Source organism: Schizosaccharomyces octosporus (assembly GCF_000150505.1).
Source record: "Schizosaccharomyces octosporus yFS286 unplaced genomic scaffold supercont6.1, whole genome shotgun sequence".
Lineage (NCBI taxonomy): Eukaryota > Fungi > Ascomycota > Schizosaccharomycetes > Schizosaccharomycetales > Schizosaccharomycetaceae > Schizosaccharomyces > Schizosaccharomyces octosporus.
The window spans coordinates 142,830-167,520 of NW_013185619.1; the positions used below are offsets into that span (position 1 = coordinate 142,830).

Below are 24,691 nucleotides of genomic sequence, written 5' to 3' on the forward strand. Positions count from 1 at the left end.
GGAAAAGCGGTGTAATGAATAAAGGCAAACAAAAACAAGCATATCCCAAGCTAGAGGAAAAACAGAAGACCGGACCCAGCATAACAAAGATTTCCTTTCCATCTACATCAACATCCACTGCGTTTAAAACCCCTAGATGGAAAGATTTCTTCAAAGAATCTTTTAGAGAACATTGTTTCAAAATAATAAATGTTTACGAATGCTGAAAGTATACACGACAATGTAGAGTCTCAAACTTTTATTGCTGAATTTTCCCTCAAATTCATAAAGTCAAGTCACTGCGTCTTTCAATAAAGTTATTTTTAATTCCTATTTCGTATATATATTATTTTAAGTATACAATCTGTATTTTTTTGATGAAAGGTTCTTTGTTTACTTTTTGTAATAATCGATTCGTTTGTATTATCCATACTAGAAGCCACGGTGAACGACGAATGTCAAATAATCGTAACGAGGATGTGACCAGTCGGTGACATAATGTCGCTGCTTTATGAAATTGAAACATGCGAAAGGCCATTACCAAGATTTTTTTTTCGTTACTATCTTTGGTTTTAGACAGATTTTTACTCAAAAGATTGCCTTTCTTTAGAAACAGGGAACGATTACTTTTTTTTTTTAAAGATATCTGAAAGGTGGAACCGATTTCTACGGACTTTTCTTGGTAATTCTAGTTAATTTCGAACTAGCTATAGATATTGGTGTTCTTTTGGTTTTTGGTTTGCCATTGCAAAAATGAAGAATAAATACACTCCTGTTTCAGACTCTGAGGAGTCCTTGAAAACGCTCACTGATGAGAAGTCAGACACGCATTCTGCAGATGGTACGCCTCCTCCGTATTCAGGTAAGATTTATTGAAATGGAAAGGTAATGGTGTTTGTTTATATTTCCTGTTTGTAATCCAGTTATGGAGATTTCTTACTGAGGAATCCTATTTGTTTATTTGTTTGTTGTTTTTAACCTTGTCGATAATTGTCAACAACAGGACGAATGTCTCCTTCCTTTCACAAAGAACGAAAACTTCAGCTGCTAATACATTCATTAGCTTCAAACAAATTTATCGATTTAGAAATGGCTGACGGATCCGCTCAGAATTCCGCCCAAGAATCTGTTGATAACACCAGGTCGGATCCTTTAACAAATGAGAAGTGGTGGAAAAACTTTTCCATAGGCACAGCGACTATTATACTATTTTATAATGTTGTTTGTCTAGCCATAATTTTTGGTTACAAGGTTTCTCCGTATTCAATAGCTTTTTACGGGCTTGCTGGCGTTTCTATCGGATCTATTTTTATTTTCCTATTAAGTAAGTTAAGAATATCTTGTTCTCAAACAACTGACTTATTTTTAGCGATTCTTGTAACGTATCCCGAATGGTTCACCCAAGCTGGGTGCAACATGTGTGTCGCAGTGATATATACGGGTCTTCTGAATGTCGTTGGTTTCGTATTCTATCGTAATGTAAAGAAAATAATAGGATTTGAAAAGATGAACGATATTGCTTTCTATGGTGTCTGCTTTGTTAACGTTGCCGTGTTTGTTTTATTTTGGAGTATGTCTTATAACCTGCGAAATATTCTAACTGTTCTAGTGAATCCAACTGCCCGTGAACGATTTAGATTATTAGTCATTTATATAGGGAACGGCGCAAATGCCATAGGAAATGGCGCAAATGCCATAGGAAACGGCATAAGAAATGCTGTGAATCTTGCTTTTGGTATGTACACTACGTTCATGCTTCCTATCATAGAGCGATTATTAACCAAGTTAAAAGGAACAAATCGAGGAGATGAAGTATCTCAGAACGAAGAAATCGAACTTCAACATCTTGCTGAGCAAAGTGGTGAAGTTTGAATTTTAACGAACCTGGTTTACGTTTTCATAATTCGCATTTTCTTTGAAAGGATTCATGTCAATATTGCAGTCCATCAACTTTGCATTCGCATTATCCCCCAAAGTAAGCATTATCTTAATAAGACGGCTTAAGTTGCTTTTCTCATTCACTCTTTCATGAATCTTTTTAATTCGTTACGCAATATCGTTGTTTATGCTTTGTGAATCGAATTGGACACCCTTTTTAACGATTATTTAAGTACTCTAAAGAAAATTCTGCCGTGATTAACTATAGCTTCAACATAGTGTCGTGTAATTGCATGTCTTTTATAAATTAGTCAAGGCCGGAATATTGCAATGTCATCATACAGAAGAGTCTTTCACTACAAAATGTAAGAACGTCCTTACTGGATCACGACTGAACTTGTAGTAATTTTACCGACCGGAACGAACGTTTACGGTTATACCTAGACATAAACAGCACACCAGTTCCCGCTCGATCACTGCAGTAAGCGAAACCGTCTGAAGGCTCGTTAGTGCTACGATTGGAGACAACATGGGAATCCGGGATGCTGTAGGCTCTTTCGCTTTTCTTGGTTTTTGGAGTTCTCTTGAGATTTCTTTTTTGAATGTTTTTTGCTACTAACAGGATTAATTTTTCTAGCAACCAAACTGAAAACCCAAGTACGGTGTCAGGAAGAGAACAACGAAATTTTTGATTTGACTTATCGTTGCTCTTCTTCTGTTCTACGAAATTGCCATTCATTTCGAGATGATTTCATCACCGTAAGACGAGCATGTCTTCTTTCAAACTAGTCATTGATGTTTATACAACATGATAGACAATTATTCAGTCTCGGTTTACACTATCCGCTGTTAATAATCTCTGTGGTATATTTACATTGTTATTTGTGCTACAAGTTTGGTTTGTGCTTGTCTTTTTCAAATGGCTTTGACCAAAATTATGTATGCGGATCCGTTTGCAGTGTTTGGAAACATGAAAAGAAAAGAAACAAATAGATTTAGATGAAGGAAATGATATGCAGGTTTTCTTCGTTCCAGGAAGCGGCGACGATGACAAAAGAAAAGGATATCCCGAATGAACTAAGCTGATACATCAGATGCTCTTTTTATGACATAAAAGTAGAACAAAATCGGTCTTCTGACAGCATCAATCATGAGAGGATCTAGCTGCTCTTGATTATAAGCATCATTCCAAATGGAGCCTTTGGAACCACTTTCGTGAATAGGTTCGAGAGTTTCAGACTTGAAAATAGACAACAGCATCAAGAGACAAAAATGACGAGTTCCTCTCCGTAACTGGTGTAAGGAATGACTCTTCAGAATTTTATTCTCAGAAACGACACCCTTAAGAATTGGCGTAGGATCGACTCTTTCATTCAACCCACAGGTATGAACATCAAATAAGTGGTAAACAGAACCGAGCATCGGTGCCTGAAACTATGCGTCTCTTCTTGCTGCAGAAATGGAGATACGAAGGAAATGCGGATGGTTAGAAAACATACAAATAATACTGGACGAAAATGATTGTTTTCATCATAGGTAGAATATACCTCAAGTAATAAAAATACACTGCCGGGATGAATCGACACCAAACATTATATTTTTTGAAAGAAAAAAAAAAGAACAATGTGAAGATTATATATTGGAAATAGATGATTGATGAAACAATTCACATTTTGCTCTGCCTCATAACTTACTTCTAGCTTAATGTCTGACATGGATTACCGTGTCATCGAGAACGAATTCATGTACGAATGACTATTACTTTTTCTGTTGGTTTTATACAAATATTTATATATTTTATATGTTTGTATTGTCGAACGTAATGGAATGGTTGTCATTGTACAAAAACGTCCCTCTTTTAAATAGCATTTTGGAGAATAATACATTAAATATGAGTTACGAATGAATAAATAAACTTAATTTTTGTCGGAATTAGTGAAGTCAACATGGAAGCTTTCATTTGAGAACTGTTTGTACAAAAAAGTCAATAAAGTCATTCATTCATATTCGGATACTTTGAATCTATGAAACTAAAGACAATGATCAATGATCGTTGCATACATTAAAATAAAAAGAGGGGAGTTTCAATTACCTGTTTTGCTAGTTGGTTTATTGTTGAAGAGCCTGGAGGCGTTCCTTCAAAGTGGCAGAAACGGCAGGACGAGCAAGAAGACGTTGGTGCCAAGCATAGGTTTTGGGGAACTCCTTTTCAAAATCCAATTGAGGTAATTCCTCCTTGAATTCATGCTTTCCCTTTCCAAACATCATTGGAAGAGTGTTGTTCCAGAGTGCAAAAGACAAATCGGCGATTGTGTACTTGCCAGCGACAAGGTACTCCTTGTCTTGAAGAATAGATTCCAAGACACCGAGGACACGCTTGGTTTCATTTCTGTATCTAGTGACGGCTGATGCAACAGGCTCAGGATGGAAATGGTTGAACCAATTCGCTTGACCCCAAATGACACCTTGACCAGAAGATTGGAAAAAGAGATATTGAAGCAAATGATGGTATTCAGGATCGTCATGGGGTAAAGAAATGTTTCTTTGCTTGTCGTAAATGTCTGTCAAGTAAGCCAAAATAGCATCGGATTCCCAGATTGTATAATCGTTGTTTTGATGATCGATCAATGTAGGAACTCTGCCGTTAGGATTGTGAGCAAGATGCTTTTCGCTCTTTTGTTCATTCTTGGCAAAATCAAGGTATACAATATCGTAAGAAAGGTTTAATTCTCGCAAGGCAGCGACTGCCTTCCAAGGGTTAGGACCACTTTTGTGAGCGAAAAGAGTAAATTGAGCCATCGTGAAAGAAATTGTGTTTAAGGATAACTTTTTTTCAGCTTGGTCTTGCAATATATAGGACTGTATTTAGCTTGATAACGAGATTTTATTGCTCATTGCTGACTAAATATGAGATGTTTCCTCGTTATGATGGGAATTGCTTACTAAAACATGTGTAGTCATTATTTCTAGGAAATTCTGCAGCTTCTTGGGGAAAGAAAAAAGGTAGAAAGAAATCATCTTTTTATGATTGATAGAATGTGAATTTTTGTTTTCCTTTTTGTTTTCTGCATGAAAGCATATATAAATTGAAATCATTAAATTTGAGATTATTACTTGTTTAAAAACACCAGAATTAACCCATGTCAATGGGATTTTAAATGGAAAAGAATGAAATGCATGTTGTGTTTGTGAACAGAAGAATGTGATGAGGGCATTCGACTCAGTTGAATCGAATTGAATTAAATCTGCTACTTCCAATGTTTCATTTAGGAATACTACATTATCATCAATAATAACTTGGAACTACATATGGATTAGTGGTTGCCTCTCTAATACATGCATAGTGATCGTAAATTACATAAAGGAATAAAAATAGAGAAAGAATTGAAACTGCTGATCCTACACTTGGAACAACTTTGCATCCAGTATAGGGCGTCAGGATAGTCAGGAATTCTTCTAGTGCATTGCACATAGAATCCCAAGGAAATGTTGCGGTCTGAAGACTACATAAACCCAAACGATGAATAGAATCTAGAATTGGATTTCGACTAATGTTTTATTATTACAATAGACCGAACAATTTTGGTGACCAAAAGCAATAAGCTCGACAAATTTCAAGTAGCACACCCATCGATGGAACATAGTGGAAATGGAGCTCTCATGAAATATTTACTAGAACTTGACATAAAACAACGTTCACACGATGGATCAGACTATAACTTGTCTACCTTTACTTTTGTGAAGATTACCTAAGTAATTTTATTTTTTGGAATAGTTATAGGAAATTAATTATGCTGGCAAAGGTATTTATCGTTAGCAAAATATCATCTTTTTCGTTGGTTTGGATTTTTCTTGTTTTTTAGGGAGTTATTTTCATTTTCATTTTCATTTTTAATTTCTTTTTTTTTTTTTTTCTTCTGAGCGAATCCATCTTTTGTTATAGTCTCCAACAACCATTTTCTTTCGTTCTATTCTGTTCCCTTGTAGTTATAAGCATCCAAGATGTCAAGTTTTCGATAAAATTTGTTCCTTTTCGTTTACTTTTCATAAACGTAAATCATCATTGATGTTTAAAGCCAAGAGCGTTTTTGCTTGTATTATGGTTGAAACAAATTTCCATGGCACAAGTTTTCTTACTGTTGGTCAATTCCATGTCCTGGGGTCTACAGTCTACACTCAAAAAAAGCTGAAATGGAAGAATGCTTTGTAGTATACCGTTCGTTCAAACAAAGAGTTGAAAATTCAACTATAGTGGAATTCAAAGAAACAATTTTAGAAAGAAAGAAAGAAATCAAGAAAAAAATTGCTTTCAGCTAGAGAAATTCTTCATTTCAATAAATCCGGATGGTCCTTGATTCAAACTTTACGATAAAACCCAAGCAACTCAACCCAACTCAAGTCATCGTAACTCAAATAACCCATATGACCCCTAGAATGAAAATGGTTTGAATGTTTTCAAGGAACGCAAGCAACCGGATCAAGACTTCTTCCTACTACTCCTTACAACTGACGCTATGACAACACAAAATCAGATTTGTACTTTATGCTGGTTGGTTTCATAACTTGTTATGGAAAGGGGTACGGTAACCCGACCCAATGTAAGTCATTCCTGGTTTGCATGGACGATACTATCATTGTCATGGGAACACAGGAAGAACTTGGTTACTGTTTACTATGCTCTCTCATTACGAAATGCAGGATAATTAGTCTTGTACGACTTGAATACCAGCTTTCTTTCCTTGTCTAGATCGGGTAGCCATCTGCTTTCATAATTTGCTGTTTGTTCAGATTTCATAATAAAAATGACAATTGGATCAATTTCAACTGCTATATAAAGGCAGTGATTCCGTTCCTTGAAACCATCGAATACATATCGATCCACTTGTGTGTTTTTATTCGGATTGATTTTTTTTATTTCTCTTTTATCCTTTGGTTTAAACGAATTTTGATTTTTCTCATTTCTTGAAAACATTTCTTTTTGAAACTTGAATTTTTATAATGAAGTTCTCCTTGTCTGCCTTTTTCTTCACCATTGTCGGTGCTACTCTTGCTTTGGCTGCTCCAGCTACAAACTTGACATCGACTATCGACAAGGAATTCAGTATCACCGCTATTCACTCCGGTCAAGAATCCGTTCACTTACATTCACTCTATGTTGATCAGTCTGGCCATGTTTTGATCGTTGGTGAAACAAAAGTTCCTGGCCTTGACATACATCATGGTTTTCGTCTCAAGGATGGTCAACTATCTCACGGAAACAATCCTGCTCATCTTGACAAAGATGGCGCTCTTACTTTTGAGTCTACGCAGAGCGCTCCCTTGGAAGGCTTTAAAGCCAAACCTGTTATAGGCACTGGCGTCGAGTCCTATAATATTTACTTGAAAGATTACGATTATCCTGTGGCCTGTCCCGTTCCCAACACCACCCAAGTCTATCAAATTTACTATGGTAAGGGCAACGGTAACGATTGCATTTGGTTTGTTCCTTGGGCTACTCTTCCTTAAATTATGTTTTCATACTAACATTGCATCTACTTTTAATTCTCTTTATCTTCATAGTTCGATTCAACTCGATCTTCATCCTCGTTAGCTAACGATCGTTTTTTAATCATGATAACTTTGCATCAATTGAAGCATTTCTCATTGTCAGCCTTACAATTCCATCTCTTTTAGAATCTTGTAGTCAATTTGGACCCTTCTACCGCGAACTCACCAACCTATGAAAGCTGTCTACTTACTAGAATTGTATAGTTGATGTCACGAAATCCCATCTCTAATTTATTACGCTAGGCTTCCACGTACAGAGTATCACTTTCATTTTCACTCTTGACTTTTAAACCACTTTGAACTATCGTCTCCTTTAAAGTATACTACAGGTATACACCTGCGCTTTGTCACTCGTAAAGTGACAGCACAACTACGCGATGGCTTCTCTCATCATTTGCAAACAATACAAGAAAAATCTAAAAAATAAAAAGCATTTAAAAGGTTGTAGATAGCCTACAGCGTCCCGGATTCCCAGGTTGTCTGCAACCATAGTACCAACGAGACCCTCAGATGGTTTAACAGCAGTGATAGGATGCCTAGGTGTGGCCGTAAATGTTGATTCGCTTTGTAGAAGTAATAAAATTGGTTTTTCTTTGCTGTAACTGACGGTATTTAGCATTGTGTCAACTTGATGTCCTTTAACTCCATCCCTACTCAGCTCTATTTTTTGGCTGTTTTCCACGGCGGAAAGGAGAATGTTTTTATATTTTTAAAAATAAACAAACTGTCTTTCTCTATTCTATTGATTCACATTGTTGTCGTAAAAGCATCAAAATGAGTGAGCATGAAAGCAGGTTCGGTGAAATTCACACTCAAACTTCACCACTTTGCTCAGCAAGAGGTTGAAGTTCTATTTCTTCGTTCTGAGGTGCTTCATCTCCTTGATTATTCCTTTTAATTTTAATAATTACTCTATGATAGGAAGCATTCACGTAGTGTACATACCAAAAACACGATTCACAGAATTTCCTATGCCGTTTGCACCGTTTCCTATATCAATGACTAACAATCTAAGTCGTTCACGGGCAATTGGATTCACTAGAACAGTTAGAATATTTCGCAGGTTGTATGGCATACTCGAAATAAAAACAAACAAGACAAAATCAACAAAACAAACAACGTAGAAAAAACGATTATTTATCTTTTCAAATTGCATTATCTTTTTTGCTGTATAATACATGGAGAAACCGGGGACATTGAGAAAACACACATATAATGCTGCGGCACACATGTTGGACAGCACTTTACCAGTTTGCTTGAACCATTCTTTAGGAAATTGAGACATTGCTAATAGTTAGTAAAATAAAAGATAGCACTAACTTACAATAGAGAAATAGTGATATCGCTCCAATAAATCCGCCAAAAAGTCCCCAAAAGTCTTGTGTCCTCACAGGAACCTTGAAATAAAGAACATTACGAGAAGAATACCATAAGCCCCAATGTACCCAAGAGACGCAAAAAAAGAAGATATTCGCTGAAACCCACTTTGAATATGTCGAATCCGACCCAATATTGTTAGTGGACTCTTGGGCAGAATGCTGAGTGGATCCATCAGCCATTTCTAAATCAATAAATTTGTTCGGAGCTAATGAATGTATTAGTGATGAATGCTCTTGTTGTTTGAGAAAGGATGGAGCGTTTGTCGGGTCTGTTTACAAGGAATTGCAGACTTTTATGGATATTGAAGCAATCGACATTCGTTTGTTCCTTTCTATTTCAATAAATCTTACCTGAGTACGGAGGAGGCGTACCAGTACCATCTAAAGATCTAGCGTCTGACTTTTCATCATTGAGCACTTTGAAAGAGTCATCAGAATCTGAAACAGGAGTATATTTGTTTTTCATTTTAACAATGGCAACCTAGTAAATCAAAAGAACACCAAGATTTACAAATGAACCGAATTCAGCTAGAATCACCCAACAATGACCGCGAGTACTAATTTCACAATTCGTGTGGATCGGTCAAAAAGAAATTACTCCTTTTTTATAAATACAAAATAATAACACTGCTCAAAGGAAAACTCCTCTCAAAAGATGAAGCGTAGTTGAATAACTCATGGTACTTGGCTTTTCGCATGTCTCAATTTCATAAGCAGCGACATTATGTCACCGACTGGTCACATCCTCGTTACGATTATTTAATGGTAGTCCCATTGCGACAATTGGAATATTATCATACTAAAACATCATTTATTACAAAATGTAAACATAGAACCAGCGTTACAAAGAACAGTCAGGGCTGTGCGTTTTGTACCTATTTATTAGCCAAACCAGCGTAGCTCTTTCAGGAACAGCTGTAGTAGCAGCTATTGCTACAGATTCAGGATTTAGAATGCTGTCGGAAAGAAACAACCTGATTTAATAGTTGTTCGGGAGAATGTGCGCCGGACGATCGATGAACTCTTCAGCATGTATGTGTTTACGTTTTATTTACCTTTTATTGAGCATAGGGACAAACTATGTCTTGGATGGTGACCGCTTTTCTGTTGCGCTTCATCTTGTCGATATCATAAGGCCATCATTATCATCACTTGCTAGTATGGTCAAGTGCGCCTGCATAGTTTCTTCTTGGTTGGTCATTTGTTTGTGTACTTTATTGAAATGAAAAAACGATTCGATTCTGAATCAAAGATGACCATTGTAATATGCGGCTTGTGTGCTTCCGTTAGTACCAGTTAAGTCAAAGGACCATTCCGATCAAAACGAAAAACTCGTGCCGTCCATACAAAATAAAAATAAACATAGAATTTAAATCAAAACAAAAATAAACGGTAAAAAGCCTACAGCATCCCGGATTCCCATGTTGTCTCCAACCATAGTACTAACGAGACCCTCAGACGCTTAACTGCAGTGATCGGACGGGAACTGGTGTTTTCGCCTAGGTGTGGCCGTAGACAACCTTGTAACTAAGTATAAATCAATAATCTTGTGTAGCTTTCAAATGAGATTACATCTTTTTTAAGGTGGTATAAAAATGAACTTCCTTAGGATATATTGGTGTTGATTTGTTCAAGAAGCAGAGTCGTAGCAGTGGATATTCTTCTTATGCCATACCATACGAATGGATTTCGGCTACTCAGGTTGTGTAGCAAACCATATCTCCAATACTATTTTCAGGGGTCCTTAACTCCAGTGAATTGTCTGGTTTCAATGAAAACGCTTCCATGAAACAAAAGTACTTATTATGCTCCTTTCTCTTTACATTAAACTGGATAAAGATTCCAATCATGTCAATGAAGCGATTTCAACTATTGCTGCGTGACTTCCATTACCGTTAGTAGCGTTTTTTTGTTTCTCTTTCATTTCTCACTACCGCTTTTCTTCATTGAGAACGTATGCAGTTCTGTTGCTTTGCGAACATCAAAAAATTAGGGCATTCGTTCCCTCGTTTATACCTTCCTAAGCGGAATAAAGCCTCTGTTCCCAAATGTTGTAGGTTCGTATTTTCGAATTTGTTTGTTTCAAAATGTCATGATACAAGATAGCGCATACTCAGCTATGAGCCGTTACTCTCGAAATGGAAAAACAAAACCCATGTCGCTTGCCTATTTCAGGCAGTTGACGCCATATGTAACAGGGAATCAAAACTTCAGCTTCGTAACAGACAGTCCAGCTAGCCAATTCCTCATTCCTAATAAGGATACGTAAGTAAAACTTTATAATGAAATATACTGCTACAAACGGATGCAATATGCTATTGTGCAACATTAAAAGGAATGACTGCTTTACCCTCCGTACGGATTGTTTCGGCTCCCTAGTAGGTGCTGAGAGAAGTGCTTCCTAGTCACAATCTCAAAAGAACATGCCAAACCATTTAAGTATTAAGTCCTGTACTTCGGAAATTCCAATTTACTATCTTGGTTACATAAAGGAGTTATGGGAGAGAAAACGAAACCTATACCCCGAAAAAGAATTTTCTGATATATGGGACGTCATAATACAAAACCAAAAGCTAGGTGAATTAGGACCAGCCGTTCTGCTAAACTAGCAATTGACTGCTTGACATCTTAAACCACAAAAGCAAGAGATTATCCAAAGTAATGTTTATCGTAAGTATTTTTTTATAAAAAAAAATACACCCAAAAGGGCAATTGATTTTAAAAAACAAAAGAGCATAGTACACCGGGATAATGTCAGACCGTTGAGAAGTCATTGCATATATCCAGTACATAGCAAGCAAAAGCATATCAGGAGTACATAATAAGAAGCAAAAAAAAAGAGTATCGTATATCAGATCGTCGAGTTTACTTGCACAATTCCTATCTGAATTAAGCTCGGTTATTATTCCGCTGGATGATCCCTCAAGGGAGGGCGGCATTGAAGTGAAACAACACTTTCCATGAATCTCTCTTCAGAGGCATAGCATTTCTAAGTAGAAAGGTAAAGCTACGGATGGAACTACCATTCGAAGAAAATGGACCCCAGGGAAAAGATGTTGAAAGATTGCTGACTAAAATCCTTTTGTTTCTGATTTATTATTCTCTCTGTAGTTTCATAAATATACTGTTCCACTGCAAGTTATTGCCAACCAAAATTCCCATTCTTTGGCATGAAAAAATGCTGCAGCTATTCCGCCACCTAATCTTGCAAAGCTTTCAGTAGTATTCCTTCTTGGGTGTTCTCTGTTATCATTTACCTGAGCAAAAGTAACACGAAGTCCAAAACTGAAAAATTAAATATGAGAAGAATCCCAAGGAATTGCGAAATGAGAGATATAACCAAAAAAGGTTTATTTTTAATAATGTAAGCAACGAGTACTAAAGGAGAAAAAGAAACAATTCTTGCCAAATCGGTCTTCGTGCATTTTGAAATCAGCTCTTGACATAAAAGGGAGTTACTAGAGGATGAAGAAAATAACCAGCTGCCAAGACTCAAAGTTTATGTTCGTATAATACAAAAGAGTGGCATATTACAAAATATAAATAAAGAAGTTTTGAGCATAGAAATTCCAATAGAAGAAACAACAGCACCTAATTTAATGATATATTCATGTCTAGTTAGAAGTACACGTTTTAAAAAATCTAAAGATTCGACTGATAGGACTTTATAAACCGAATTACTATATATTCATGTGTCTTATATCTGTAATTGTAATTATTGAGTGATCCTACTCGTTTACAATAGTAAGTGTCATCAGTTGCGAGATGAGCTTGTTGAAACGGCTATTAGCAACAGTGGGCATTTTTTGTAAAACCGTATTAAAACCAACAACATCATAAATTTGCCGAATTTTCTTGAGCTTACAAGTCAATTATTATAATTGATCGTGTGGATCATTTTGTACTAACGGTTCAAAATCTCGAAAGAAGTATGGATGTTTATGTAAAAGGGTTAGATCTGGGTGCTGAATATTTTTCAAATGGACGCACTGCTTTAACGTTTGGAGAGCAGAAGATAAATCTTCACATTGCAAACGCATCTCCGATCCTGCCTCGAGCGAATTTGCGAAATCCTGGAAGTGCCGATGTTTGTTTTATCTTGTAGCATCCTCCTGCAAAATGTCTTTGAAACTTTACGAAAACGTTACATAACTATTGAATTAGGCCCTGTCCGACATATGGGTAAGGTACATATTGAATTTATTTATCTTCGAGATCCTGATTTGAATTTAATTGAACTTTCGAACTATATATATAATTATGCCTTTATATAGAAGTTTATAATTACTACCATTTTCTTTAAACTTGATCCAAGAAAGGTTATGAATAATCTGCTGCACGTAAATTGAAAGAATTTGAAACGCTATAACACTCTTACAAAATTGTCGTACACGAGATAAAAATTGACTACGGAAGAAATCCATGATTCAATTGGATCGTACTGTATACTATTAAAATTGAAACCTATACTAATGTTATCACAGATGGACTCTTACTGTTTATGCGAATAAACGAAATCAGTGGAAAACGATTGTATATAATCCCTGGTTAGAATGCTTTAGTACTGTTTGAAGAAATCGTTATGCTCCTAGAAATCTGATTCACTAAATGAGTTGAGCAAAACAATTTATTTAGCTAGATGAGTCGACCCTTCCAATCTGAAGATTTGGGGGGGATCAACTAGAGGTCCATATATCTTTTCAAGACTAGTACGGATTCTTTATTTCTTATTTAGAGTATCTGTTCATATACACATCTTCTTTTTTTGGGTGTTTACCGTTTATTATAAGTTATTTGACTAAACAAAGTATTATTGTATTGCAATATTACTAATATCACACAATAGTTATGACGTACATAATATCGAAAAAATATCTGCTGCTGCAAAATAATGTTAACGAGGATGTGACAAGTCAGTGACAAAAAAGTCGCTGTTTTATGAATTTGAGACATGCGAAAAGCCATTACCATGAGTTTTCAATTTCGCTTTATCTTTCAGGAGGAGCTTTTCTTTGAAAAGTGCTTTTAATTTACGTTAAAAAAAAGAATTCCTTTTTTTGACAGATCTATGAACGGTGGAATCAGTTTCTGCGGACGTTCTCTGGTGAATCTAACTGATACCGTTTTGGCTGTAGATATTCGCATTATTCTCTGTTCTAAGTTGCCATTGTAAAGATGAAAAATAATTACGCTCCAGTTTCAGATTCCGATGACTCTTCCAAATTGCTCAATGATAAAAAGTTAGACATTCGTTCTTTAGATGGTACTGGTACATCTCCTCCGTACTCGGGTAAGATTTGTTGAAATAGAAAGGAAGAAAGGATGCTTATTCATTTGCTTTAATTTGCATAATGCCAGCGAGTCGTTGTAAAAAAACTCGACAAACACTGTCCTTTCGCAAACAAAAAAAAAGTTCGTCACTAATACATCCATTAGATTCAAACAAGTTTATTGATTAGAAAAGGGTGATGGCTCCTCTGAAAAGCCTCCCAAGGGTCTACTAATAATACTGGGTTGGGTTCTGAGACAAATAAAAATAGTGGAAAGACTTTTTCGTAGGCCTTGCAATTATTGTACTATTTTTACATGTTGTTTTTTTATCCATAACACAGGTTTACGAGATTCGTCGGTATTCAAAAGTATTCTATTTCATTGCTGGCGGTTCTATTGAATCCACTTTGATTTTCTTATTCAGTAAGTCACCAATTTCTTGTTTGCTTTTGAACAACTAATTTATTTTTAACGACTCTTGTCACATATCCGAAATGATCCTCGCAACCAAGAAAATCAGTAAAACATGTGTATTCTCGGATATACTTGGTACAATGATTTATGTGGCTTTAATCCATATCCTCGGTCTCACCATGTATTACATTGCAAAGGAAATAATAAAGTTTGAGGTTTAGACGACGATACTATCTTCTATGCTCTTTACTTTGCTGAGGTTCTCTTGTATTTCATTATTTGGAGTATGTCATACAACCTGCAAAGTATTCTAACTTTTCTAGTGAATGCAGGTGTGCTTGAGCGGCTCCGATTATTTTGTTTTTATACGGTATGCGGAATGGGATGTTTTATAATTCTGTATGGAAGCCACAAAATTTTTTTTGGAGCCGCCATGAAGTTTGTAGGAAATGCTTCGGGTGATACTTCTGGTATGTGCGGTTTGTAACTTTTTTTTTCTCCTTTCTTGACATCTGATTAACCTATGTAGAACCTACAAATCAAAGAGGAATTACCTCAAAACGAGAAACCGAGCTTCAACATCTTGATAAAAAAAGTGATGAAGTTTGATTTTTAACGAATCTTTCTCATCCTATCCCTTTCTATAAATTGCATTTTCTTTGAAAGCATCCATGAAGATGGCTATCCCTCAAGTTTCGGCATCGCGTTCACGAAAGTAAGCATGTGCTTCATATGACAGGCTTGATTGCTTTTCTCATTCACTGCTTTATGAATCTACTTAAGTTTTCTCGTAATCGTGCTAGTTTTGCTTCGTTCATTTTCTTTATAAATCGATCGCCCTTGTTAATGGTTATTTAATTCTTACGATAATCTTGCAAAGCAATAAACTAATTTCTGACTCAGAACTGTGCGGTATAAATATATCTGTTTCGTAAATTGTAGAAAACGAGTCATTACCGTCAGAGGTAAATTTCATCTTCAGTTCCTTTTCCTTTCAAAAGGTTATCTTGCATGGTAATTATTTTGTACAATCCATGTATTTTATTCTTTGTTTATAACCTGTGCTAGGTTGCTTTCTTCTGACTTTTATATTCATAAATATTTGGTGATATTCCTATGTGCGAAATTTCGCCATGAATATCATTTAAATACTTATATATCTGTCAAAGTAATGATGAACAAACAAGCAGAATCTTGATTTTACCCATGTAATGATTATTTTGGGAAAATGATCATAATAACCTTTGTAAAGCTACTAATAAAAACTTCTATATATATAAAACATAATATACCAGGATACTTCGTTTTCTTCTACCTTGGCAAATAACCATACCATCTTCTAACTAAACATCCTAGGACATGACATATTCATAAGTCGTGGTACTTTATTCATTTCAATTTATGCAGTCCTTCACAATGCTGTCAGAAATATTTAAATAGTGAATCCTTAAAGTACAAGAGAAACAGCTGGCTAGTATTTTTTGTTTGTTAAATAGCAAGCCCTTTTTAGAATGCATCTTTTCTTATTGAAGACGACTATTGAACACATTCACTTTGCGACATTAGCATTCATCCGACGAAGGATAGAAAAATAAAGGATGAGACCTGTGAATTATTGACCATGAAAACGTATGGTATGGAATATTATCTTGAAATCACAACAGCAACTCATTCATGAGTTTGCTGTTGATATCACGCCAAAGAGGAGCAAAATGTTGGAATTAAAAGAACCCAATGAGTCAGTACCATTTTTCCATATATATGCACAGTTTGCGGCCGTTGAAAGGAGGTTCAAATACTTTGGGTTACTTAGGTTTAACTCTTAGTAAATTGGACGACCAAAGAGATACTGCCTTTTAGTAGATATAAATTGTTTCAAGTTGATTTTTGTTTGTTCAATTTTTTCTCTTTTTATTTTTTTTTGTTCTTGGTAAAATAGAATGCCATTCGACACTGAGCATTTTGAGACCCTTCAGTTGCACGCAGGCCAAGAACCAGACAGTGCGATAACTTCCCGTGCTGTCCCCATTTACGCAACTTCATCATATGTGTCCGTGATTATGAACATGGTGGTCGTTTATTCGGATTACAAGAGCCGGGATACATCTACTCCGGAATGAAGTACTTTTCATGTGTTTGAAAAGAGAATCGCTACATTAGAGCACGGGATCGCGGCGATATGTACGAGTTCCGGTACCTCAGCAGCTTATATGGCTTTGGAAACCTTGGCCAAAAGCGGCAATACTATCGTTTCAACATCTTATCTTTACGGAGGGACCTTCAACCTGTTTGAAGTTACTCTACCACGTATTGGCATAACCACTAGAGTCATTGAGGGCGATATTGTCGAAAACCTGGCTACGCAAATTGATGAGAGCACAAAAGCCATTTTATATCGAGTTCATTGGTAACCCCATGTACAATGTTCTGGACATTGAACGTATTGCCGAGGTTGCACATGCTGATGGAGTTCCTCAGCTAGTCGACAACACCTTCGAGGCTGGCGGGTACCTTATTCGTCCCATCGACCACGGAGCAGACATTGTTCTTCATTCGGCACCAAGTGGATTGGCGATCATGGAACGACGATGGGAGGTGTGATCATTGATAGCGGTAAATTTGACTGGAAGGAACATGCAAAACGGTTTCCTGAACTAGTACAGCCACATCCTGGTTATCATGGACTATGTTTTGTTGAAGCGTTTGGAAACGTAGCCTACGCTTATGCTGTTCGGACCCAAGCTTTTCGAGATGTCGGTGGTAATGCTAGCCCGTTTGCGGCTTTTCTTTTGATTCAAGGGCTTGAAACTCTTTCTTTACGTATGGAGCGCCACACCCAAAACGCTTTTGCCCTTGCAAACTACTTGAACAATCATCCACGCGTTCAATGGGTTTCCTACCCTGATATACCTTCGCATCCTTCATACGACCTTGCCAAACAGTACTTGAAGAAAGATTTTGGTGCGGTTTTTAGCTTTATAGCCAAAGGAGGACCTGACAAGAGTCGCAAAGTCGTGGATTCTCTGCAACTCGCTAATCAACTTGCCAATGTTGGTGATGCCAAGACTTTAGTCATAACACCCTGCCTATACCACGCATTTGCAGTTAAACGATTTTGAACAACTGAGCCTTGGTGTCATAAAAGACCTTATTCGTATTTCTGTGGGCATACAACACATCGAGGATATTATTGCCGACTTTGCACAACTACTAAATTCCTAAGAAACATCACCAGAACAAGACCATTCTTAGGTTTCTTCTTACATACAAAATTTTACACCCATTATGGCATATCCATTCTATCTTTCAACATCCAACTTTGCAAAACATCAATAAATCAACATAGTTCAGCTAGACACAAAAAAATCGCTAATAAAACTATTATGTCTTACAATAATCAGTTTTACGAAAAGAAAATGTAAAACAAATAATAGTTAAAAGATAGCTTTCTACTTCCAGCAAGTAGGCTTTTCGTATAAGTCATACATAGTTGGAACCAACATTGCGAAATTTACACATCTTCGACAAATAAATTATAGCAAAGAATTGGTTTCCAAATATTCCCAAAACGTCTTACGACGAGTTGGAGCGGTCAGGGTTATAGTTTTCAACTAGCAATAACGCCATCTAGGAAAAGTTCCTCACTGATAAGCGTAATACCCGTGCACAAAGATGGGGAACGGTAAAGCTCAGGACAGCCCTTTTATAATTTCGGAAGCGCAGTCACAAAAAACAACCCTACCCTATACATACCGTAGTAGCGAAACCGTACGCAATATGGACTAGGATTTTATACGAGACTTGTTCTTAAAGTATGATTTAGAAGAGGATAAGGAAAGAAAAATGAAGAGATGAGATATGTAAAGCGAATAATTTTGTTTAAAGAAGAAATATTAAGAAACATTTATTGATATGAATTGTGCAGACTGTAAAGGCTATATACTGGTGCTTATCCTGTTCAAGCTGACCAAAAAAGCAGAAGAAATATTGACATAATCAGCTTCAGGGAATGAATATAATGAATCTAAGAGTTTTAGACAGTTGACTGTGTACCAGAAGAAGTAATCATAGCTAGTAAAATGGTTAGTCGATGAAATTGCTAAAACCCACAAAGGAGAAAAATTATACCTGAATCAGGAACGGGAGTTTCTTCAGTAGATAATGCGAAGTTTGCTGGTGAAACTCGAATCACACGGTCATACAATACGGAATAGTTCATATTGGCTATAGCCTCTTTTGCATCCTCGGAACTGTCAAATTCTAAAAATGCAAAGGAGCGATCGGCTAACATGTATTAGTTATGAAATGAGAATACATCTTTCCCTTTCGTACCTTTTTCTTTATTATGCAGAGCAACCGTTATAATTTCACCAAATGGTATAAAGGCGTTGTACAAAACATTTTCTGTCACACCTGGAGCAAGATTGCCTAAACGTTTAGGAATTAGCAAATCAGCCAAGCTTTGGTCTCAATGAATACAAAGATCGTATACATCTTTATTCATATAAAAAGAAATTGTTGAACAACTTCTTATGGCATCATAGTACTACTTACCTATGTGAATCGTTGCTTTTCGACGGTCAGCCATGTTGCTTTGTCTTTACTTGTAGAAATACGATACAATCTTAAATATATGTAGAACAATAAGGGTTTTTTTAACCATAGAAAAAGAACATACTGAATTGTATATGTTTGTAATACCTGCAGGTTAAGAAAATACCGAGGGACATGACAGTGCGTTAGTCAACAAAGAGCATAGCAGAGCAAGTATGTATGTAAGTATGTTAGGAAACAATAGAAAACGATATCAGAGTATGACAATTTAAACCTATGGTATCATAAAATCAGATGCTGGTTCATAAAAGTCTTAAAGATAGAGATAGACGAGTGGTAACACGTAGGGAATGTCTGGTGGAAAAGGCATGATGAGTCGAAAGTTTTAAAGTTGTGTTCGTCAAGAGTAAATGCATCTAAACCATGCTTTCCACTAGATCTTCCATCGGGGCATACTCCTTGCCATCCAAAAGACTAATTTTAGTTAGTGAATGAGACAGAAAACCAATCCATACTTGAATTCTTTACAGAAAAACACAAAATGTTTAAATGAAGTATTTAAATAACTTTCCAATTCCAAAGCGACCATAACATGAAAATGAGAGCAATAGATATGAGCGTAGATTCGGAAAAGTCGCCTAAAAATTTGCTGGACCATTTTTTTAAAGTCGCGTGGGAATTCAACACCAATTTCGGTTGGAAATAATCGCTTATTATCCAACTTCTCTTGTGCCCATTCCAGCAGTGTATTAATATAATCTGGCGCATTCATTTTCGTTGGTTTTACGTATACTTTCTCGTCTTGCCAATAGTATTCAAAATTCGGCCCTGCGTTCATCTGAGGACAAGTTTTCTCTGTACAAAACTCTGTAATTGTTCCGTAAAGCATGTTGATTTGTGTATAAAAGTCCATAGCTGAATCATTAGCCTAGTCACTCTCAATACCATATCGAATATCGCTGTATGCTTCCCGATAATTTATTTTAACTTACTATTCATCGCTATCCATTCATTTACGTCTTCTCCTTTTGGCAGCTTCACTGCTTCCATTAAGGACCCAGATCCCAAAGTCGCTTCTGCATACTGACGCAGCTGATAATGCTTGGTGCCAGTCTCTGGTTTGCGAATACGAAACGTTTTTGCTGCAGTATTATTACTAAATCCAAACATAATACTGAATCTACTTTATGTTTCGAAAAGATGTGGTTCTACAGTCTACTTATAAGCAACTCTATACGATAATATAATAAGAATTCGCGGTATCTTAAAAGCGCCTTTGAAGAATGTGTCGTGTAAACAAAAGAGTACTTGTAAGTTTCTATGTAAATATATTCCTAAGCTCAGTTTGTATATAAAGTGAATTGGCATAAGTTTAAATTCAATCAACACCAACCCTCATCTTGGGCGAAGTAAGCATCGTATTTGCATCTGCGTATGAATCACCTTATCCTCGTGTTCATTCTAACCTCAGCCAGCTAGAGTTATCCAAGAACCTGCTGAAATTGGATAATTTAGGAACGTTAGTAAAACTATTTGAATTCTTTTTTCTTTTTTTTATAGCTTAATTCATCCAGAAGCACTGATTTATCACTCGCAGCACTGTAATCATCTCTATTCGAAGATTGACGTTTTCCCACTTCATTTACCATTTTTTCTTCAAGAATCGTTCTTTAAAGATAAATTTATTCATAGTCGTCTTCTCGAAAAGAATTACTACTAAAGGCTGTTGAATTTGGTAATATTGAAGCTCTACACTGAATCATTACGTTGCGATAACCGTTTACTTCCTGGCAGCTGTAGTTTACTAATTCTCAAATACCTACTTGGTCGGGGTTTTCGTTGTTCCTTCGTTACCAAAAAAAAGAATTGTGTCTTTAAACTCTAGTTGAATCCGAGGACACTAATCAATCGATCCTTTTGTTGACAATCGAATTACATCCTAAATGACGTTAAAAACTTCTGTCAGAAAATATCTATTCATCTCCTGCTTGATTGTTGGTACGGTCACTATTTGTACCTCAGAGGTCCTTGGAACTCCTCTTGTTTTGATCAACAAAACGCTATACAACAAGTATATATCTTTCACGAAAAGTTTCGCTGGTATTCTGTTTGTTTTCCTCGTTCAGTCTTTTAGCCCTACTCCAGTGACCCTGACATATGACCCTGAGCTACGCAACCTTTTTTATCTCGATCGAAATGGTTGTTTAGAAACAATAGCCTCCGAGCGCAATATTGTGATAGCAAACCATCAACTTTATACGGATTGGATGTACATTTGGTGGTTAGCATACACTGCAAAACAGCATAGCTTTATTTATATCGTCTTGAAAGATTCTTTAAAATGGATCCCTATTCTGGGTTGGGGTATGCAGTTGTACAGATTTATTTTCCTTTCCCGAAAATGGGATAGGGATGCTGCTACAATGGAACGTGAATTTAGGTTTATTAACAACGTTCCTGAACCCGCCAGCTTATTGATGTTTCCAGAAGGAACTAACCTGGTTCAAAATACCTATGAACGTAGTAAGCTTTATGCTGATAAAACAGGTGTTGCCATGCCCAAGAATCTAATGCTTCCTCGTGTTCGGGGCTTGTTTTACAGTCTCAGTCAATTACGAGGTTCTATGACTTACTTATATGATTTCACATTCGTTTTTACCGATCATTCTCCTAAGAAATATGCTGCAGAGGTATTTTCTCTTAAGCAGTTATTCTTCGAAGGTGCTCGCCTTCGTCGCATGCATGTCCATGTTCGTCGATTTCGTATCTCCGACATCCCTACGGATGAAAAACTTTTTACTAAATGGCTATACCAACGGTGGTATGAAAAAGATCAACTTATAGAAGATTTCAAACATACTGGAGGTTTCCCTGGCCCTAGAAAACTGAATACCACTGTTCGCCTCAAATCGCGTCTCGAAATTCTGTATCTTTTCTCAATTCTGTTCACGTGTTTTGCCGTGTGCTTCCTCATTTCTTTGTTTCTTTAGATCGACATTGTTATAGACTGAGCGTACCATGAGCATTTCATAGCGCTTACAATTGTTAAATTAATGTAGGCAATTGCGTTTCTTCAAGTGTTGTGCTCATTTTACTTGTTTGCGTCACCATGTCTTGTATTTGTTTTTGTTGCTTTTGTTATGTTTAATTTTAGTAGCCTTGCTAAAAAAAATCTGCTTCGGTCTTTTTCAAGAAATAGAAATGAAACGGTCATTCGCGAAATTTTTATTTACTAACTATTATTTTTCTTTTTAAATAAAAGTAACTTAATCTTACATGCTCAATCTACATAACCACTATATTATGCTATAGTTGGCCCGTAAGTAATTTCTTTTTACTACTGCATAAAGGGTGAAAATCGAACCAGGGCCATAAATCCCTAAAATACTCAAAAATTAAGTTAGATAATTCTTTCTGACTTGTTGAAAAAATGGGAAGAGATATTTTAATTGGGTTTGTCGGTAAACCATCAAGTGGAAAATCAACAATGTTGAATGCATTAACTGATGCCACTGCAAAAACAGGAAACTTCCCTTTCACAACTATAGAGCCAAACCGTGCCATCGGATATGCCCAGGTAGATTGTGCTTGCTCTCGTTTTGGATTAGAAGGTCAATGTAGACCTATTTATGGAGGTTGTAAAAATGGCAAACGTGCAATTCCCATTCAACTGTTGGATGTTGCTGGATTAATTCCTGGTGCACATACCGGAAAAGGATTGGGAAATAAGTTTTTGGATGATTTAAGACATGCGAATGCATTGGTACATGTTGTGGATGTTTCAGGAACAACTGATGCAGAAGGTAAGGCTTGTCGCGGATACGATCCTTCCGTAGACATTGAATGGTTGTACAATGAAATGACGGCTTGGATTGGCACGAATCTTAAGGAAAAATGGCCAAATACTCGTCGTCGTCATATAGCCTCAAAAGCCAACCCTGTTCATACCTTGCAAAATCAGTTTTCGGGTTACGGAAGTAATCCAGCTACGACAGCGAAAGTATTGGATTCTCTACATTTGAATACTCCTTTAGAAAGTTGGGACGAAGCAACATTAGATCGTATTGTCAGTCGCTTCGTTGATATCAAATTTCCGACCGTAATTGCTTTGAATAAGATTGATCACCCTGACTCAGATGCCAATATTTCGAAAATTGCAAGACGAGAGGATGCGAATCGACTCGTCCTGGCTTCTGCTGTTTCAGAAGTATTTTTAAGAAGGCTGGCAAAACAGGGGTTTGTAAACTACGAGGAGGGCTCAGAATTTGTTGATACGATTGATGAGTTTCCTGATTCTGGGTTGAAACCCTTGAGTGAAAGTCTTCGTGCGAAAATCACAGACATTCAAGACATGGTCTTGTTTCGACATGGATCAACTGGTGTCTGTAACGTTTTGGCAAGAGCCATTGAGCTATTAGAGTTGGTCCCTGTTTATCCCGTTAAAAATATTCATAATTTTGCTAATAATTCTAACGATGGTGTCTTTAGGGATTGTGTTTTGGTAAGACAGGGAACTACTGCTGGGCAAGTAGCGCAAATAGTTTTAGGAGGTGAAGCCATGTCTATTATTGGAATCAATGGAAACGTTGGTGAATCGGATCCTATCGTTGCTGGTAAAAATGATATTTTGAGTTTTAGGCTCAGAAAGGATACTTAGGTACCCATATGTCTAGAGGAAAGGAATGAAATGAACGACATTATACTATTTCTTTACTAGTATCTATTATAGAATCGGTGTGATGAAAAAAAAAAGAAAATATAAGTAATAATGAATTCAACGACAGTAAATAGGTACCGCCAAGGTTAACTAACATGCTAGAGGTATTAAGTATAGAATCGTTATCAACTTCATACAAGAGAAACTGTGTTCAACATTAAGCAATAACACAACCTTTTCCATCGCCAGGAGGAGAAGGGTTGGCTTGCTTTTCAATTTCACTAATTATAAGCTCAAAAGCACGAGCAACATTTTCATTATGACGAGCAGAGGCTTCCGTCCAAGCGCATTTCCATTCGTTAGCTAATTGTTTTCCTTCTTCAGCGGAAACGGTACGTTGCATGTGTAAATCGCTTTTGTTACCGACAACCACGATAGGGACCCACTCTGTGCCCTAGTTCAACATATAATTAGCAACTTGATATTATCTTATGAATTTATAGGAGAATCGTACCGTGTGATTTAAAATTTTATCGCGAACGATCTTGACCATTTCAAAAGAAGACTTGCTAGTTATGCTATAGACAAGAACATAACCATGGATTCCAATCGAGTGCTTTGAGTTTAAGATGCTATATTCATCTTGTCCAGCAGTGTCAATTATTTCAGTAGCAAATTCTTGGCCCTTGTACTTTATATTTTTACTGAACGTATTTTCGATAGTTGGATAGTATGATTCGACGAAATGGTTTTCAACATATTGCACAGTAAGGCTTTTTCAACGTTAACATTTAAAACAAATACTCCTATGCATATACGTATATATACTCAACGAAAACAAATACTTACCTTGATTTACCAACTGAACGACTTCCCAACACGGCAATTCTTCTTGATTTCACAGGAGCCATAGTAAATCAGAAAAATAATCGGAAAGTTTATATAAAAATTTCACGAAATAAGACTGAAATTAATGCGACGTGCGAGAAATTGAATAAACTCGAGGCGAAAG

The 24,691-nt window shown here is 36.5% G+C and overlaps 13 protein-coding genes and 1 non-coding gene across 14 annotated transcripts; 7 read left to right on the forward strand and 7 right to left on the reverse strand.

The window, feature by feature from the left end:
- Nucleotides 1–512: 512 nt before the first annotated feature.
- SOCG_02685 (uncharacterized protein) lies at nt 513–4,860 on the forward strand. The gene is made up of 5 exons (XM_013161176.1): nt 513–841; nt 1,043–1,303; nt 1,349–1,549; nt 1,589–1,714; nt 1,772–4,860. Exons 1-5 carry the CDS (start codon nt 733–735, stop codon nt 1,849–1,851), a joined length of 777 nt encoding a protein of 258 aa, XP_013016630.1. The 5' UTR covers nt 513–732; the 3' UTR covers nt 1,852–4,860.
- On the reverse strand, nt 2,766–3,724 carry SOCG_02686 (uncharacterized protein). The gene has a single exon (XM_013161177.1). The coding sequence runs from the start codon at nt 3,277–3,279 to the stop codon at nt 2,935–2,937; it is 345 nt and encodes a 114-aa protein (XP_013016631.1). The 5' UTR covers nt 3,280–3,724; the 3' UTR covers nt 2,766–2,934.
- Nucleotides 3,783–4,811, reverse strand: SOCG_02687 (glutathione S-transferase Gst2). Its single transcript, XM_013161178.1, has one exon. It carries the CDS (start codon nt 4,654–4,656, stop codon nt 3,967–3,969), a length of 690 nt encoding a protein of 229 aa, XP_013016632.1. The 5' UTR covers nt 4,657–4,811; the 3' UTR covers nt 3,783–3,966.
- SOCG_02688 (But2 family protein) lies at nt 4,816–8,058 on the forward strand. The gene has a single exon (XM_013161179.1). The coding sequence runs from the start codon at nt 6,856–6,858 to the stop codon at nt 7,360–7,362; it is 507 nt and encodes a 168-aa protein (XP_013016633.1). The 5' UTR covers nt 4,816–6,855; the 3' UTR covers nt 7,363–8,058.
- Nucleotides 8,059–8,216: 158 nt separating this feature from the next.
- Nucleotides 8,217–9,249, reverse strand: SOCG_02689 (uncharacterized protein; the record flags this gene model as incomplete). The annotated part of the gene is made up of 5 exons (XM_013161180.1): nt 8,217–8,284; nt 8,350–8,442; nt 8,482–8,691; nt 8,729–8,989; nt 9,135–9,249. 5 exons carry the CDS (start codon nt 9,247–9,249, stop codon nt 8,217–8,219), a joined length of 747 nt encoding a protein of 248 aa, XP_013016634.1.
- Nucleotides 9,250–10,181: 932 nt separating this feature from the next.
- SOCG_16088 lies at nt 10,182–10,296 on the reverse strand. Its single transcript, XR_001202963.1, has one exon. It is a non-coding gene; the product is annotated as a 5S ribosomal RNA (ribosomal RNA).
- Nucleotides 10,297–12,714: 2,418 nt separating this feature from the next.
- SOCG_02690 (pseudo ring cleavage dioxygenase) lies at nt 12,715–13,067 on the forward strand (the record flags this gene model as incomplete). The annotated part of the gene is made up of 3 exons (XM_013161181.1): nt 12,715–12,870; nt 12,948–12,970; nt 13,058–13,067. 3 exons carry the CDS (start codon nt 12,715–12,717, stop codon nt 13,065–13,067), a joined length of 189 nt encoding a protein of 62 aa, XP_013016635.1.
- Nucleotides 13,068–13,958: 891 nt separating this feature from the next.
- SOCG_02691 (uncharacterized protein) lies at nt 13,959–15,077 on the forward strand (the record flags this gene model as incomplete). The annotated part of the gene is made up of 4 exons (XM_013161182.1): nt 13,959–14,073; nt 14,343–14,477; nt 14,792–14,938; nt 14,998–15,077. 4 exons carry the CDS (start codon nt 13,959–13,961, stop codon nt 15,075–15,077), a joined length of 477 nt encoding a protein of 158 aa, XP_013016636.1.
- Nucleotides 15,078–16,408: 1,331 nt separating this feature from the next.
- Nucleotides 16,409–17,587, forward strand: SOCG_02692 (homocysteine synthase Met17; the record flags this gene model as incomplete). The annotated part of the gene is made up of 2 exons (XM_013161183.1): nt 16,409–17,063; nt 17,099–17,587. The coding sequence occupies exons 1-2, from the start codon at nt 16,839–16,841 to the stop codon at nt 17,585–17,587; spliced, it is 714 nt and encodes a 237-aa protein (XP_013016637.1). The 5' UTR covers nt 16,409–16,838.
- A 914-nt stretch (nt 17,588–18,501) lies between these two features.
- On the reverse strand, nt 18,502–19,056 carry SOCG_02693 (RNA-binding protein; the record flags this gene model as incomplete). Its single annotated transcript, XM_013161184.1, has 4 exons — nt 18,502–18,539; nt 18,597–18,752; nt 18,801–18,896; nt 19,023–19,056. The coding sequence occupies 4 exons, from the start codon at nt 19,054–19,056 to the stop codon at nt 18,502–18,504; spliced, it is 324 nt and encodes a 107-aa protein (XP_013016638.1).
- Nucleotides 19,057–19,438: 382 nt separating this feature from the next.
- On the reverse strand, nt 19,439–20,192 carry SOCG_02694 (Sid2-Mob1 kinase complex regulatory subunit Mob1; the record flags this gene model as incomplete). The annotated part of the gene is made up of 3 exons (XM_013161185.1): nt 19,439–19,496; nt 19,538–19,937; nt 20,015–20,192. 3 exons carry the CDS (start codon nt 20,190–20,192, stop codon nt 19,439–19,441), a joined length of 636 nt encoding a protein of 211 aa, XP_013016639.1.
- Nucleotides 20,193–20,478: 286 nt separating this feature from the next.
- On the forward strand, nt 20,479–22,423 carry SOCG_02695 (1-acylglycerol-3-phosphate acyltransferase). The gene has a single exon (XM_013161186.1). The coding sequence runs from the start codon at nt 20,966–20,968 to the stop codon at nt 22,010–22,012; it is 1,047 nt and encodes a 348-aa protein (XP_013016640.1). The 5' UTR covers nt 20,479–20,965; the 3' UTR covers nt 22,013–22,423.
- SOCG_02696 (GTP binding protein) lies at nt 22,361–23,836 on the forward strand. Its single transcript, XM_013161187.1, has one exon. It carries the CDS (start codon nt 22,453–22,455, stop codon nt 23,677–23,679), a length of 1,227 nt encoding a protein of 408 aa, XP_013016641.1. The 5' UTR covers nt 22,361–22,452; the 3' UTR covers nt 23,680–23,836.
- A 60-nt stretch (nt 23,837–23,896) lies between these two features.
- Nucleotides 23,897–24,590, reverse strand: SOCG_02697 (rheb GTPase Rhb1; the record flags this gene model as incomplete). Its single annotated transcript, XM_013161188.1, has 3 exons — nt 23,897–24,133; nt 24,194–24,452; nt 24,529–24,590. 3 exons carry the CDS (start codon nt 24,588–24,590, stop codon nt 23,897–23,899), a joined length of 558 nt encoding a protein of 185 aa, XP_013016642.1.
- Between the last annotated feature and the right edge of the window lie 101 nt (nt 24,591–24,691).

Coding starts and splice junctions, on each gene's coding strand:
- SOCG_02696 (XM_013161187.1), top strand. CDS start 22,453: ATGGGAAGAGATATTTTAATTGGGTTTGTCGGTAAACCATCAAGTGGA.
- SOCG_02688 (XM_013161179.1), top strand. CDS start 6,856: ATGAAGTTCTCCTTGTCTGCCTTTTTCTTCACCATTGTCGGTGCTACT.
- SOCG_02695 (XM_013161186.1), top strand. CDS start 20,966: ATGACGTTAAAAACTTCTGTCAGAAAATATCTATTCATCTCCTGCTTG.
- SOCG_02687 (XM_013161178.1), bottom strand. CDS start 4,656: ATGGCTCAATTTACTCTTTTCGCTCACAAAAGTGGTCCTAACCCTTGG.
- SOCG_02686 (XM_013161177.1), bottom strand. CDS start 3,279: ATGCTCGGTTCTGTTTACCACTTATTTGATGTTCATACCTGTGGGTTG.
- SOCG_02685 (XM_013161176.1), top strand. CDS start 733: ATGAAGAATAAATACACTCCTGTTTCAGACTCTGAGGAGTCCTTGAAA. Junction 842..1,042: donor TACGCCTCCTCCGTATTCAG/GTAAGATTTATT, acceptor TACATTCATTAG/CTTCAAACAAATTTATCGAT. Junction 1,304..1,348: donor TATTTTTATTTTCCTATTAA/GTAAGTTAAGAA, acceptor ACTTATTTTTAG/CGATTCTTGTAACGTATCCC.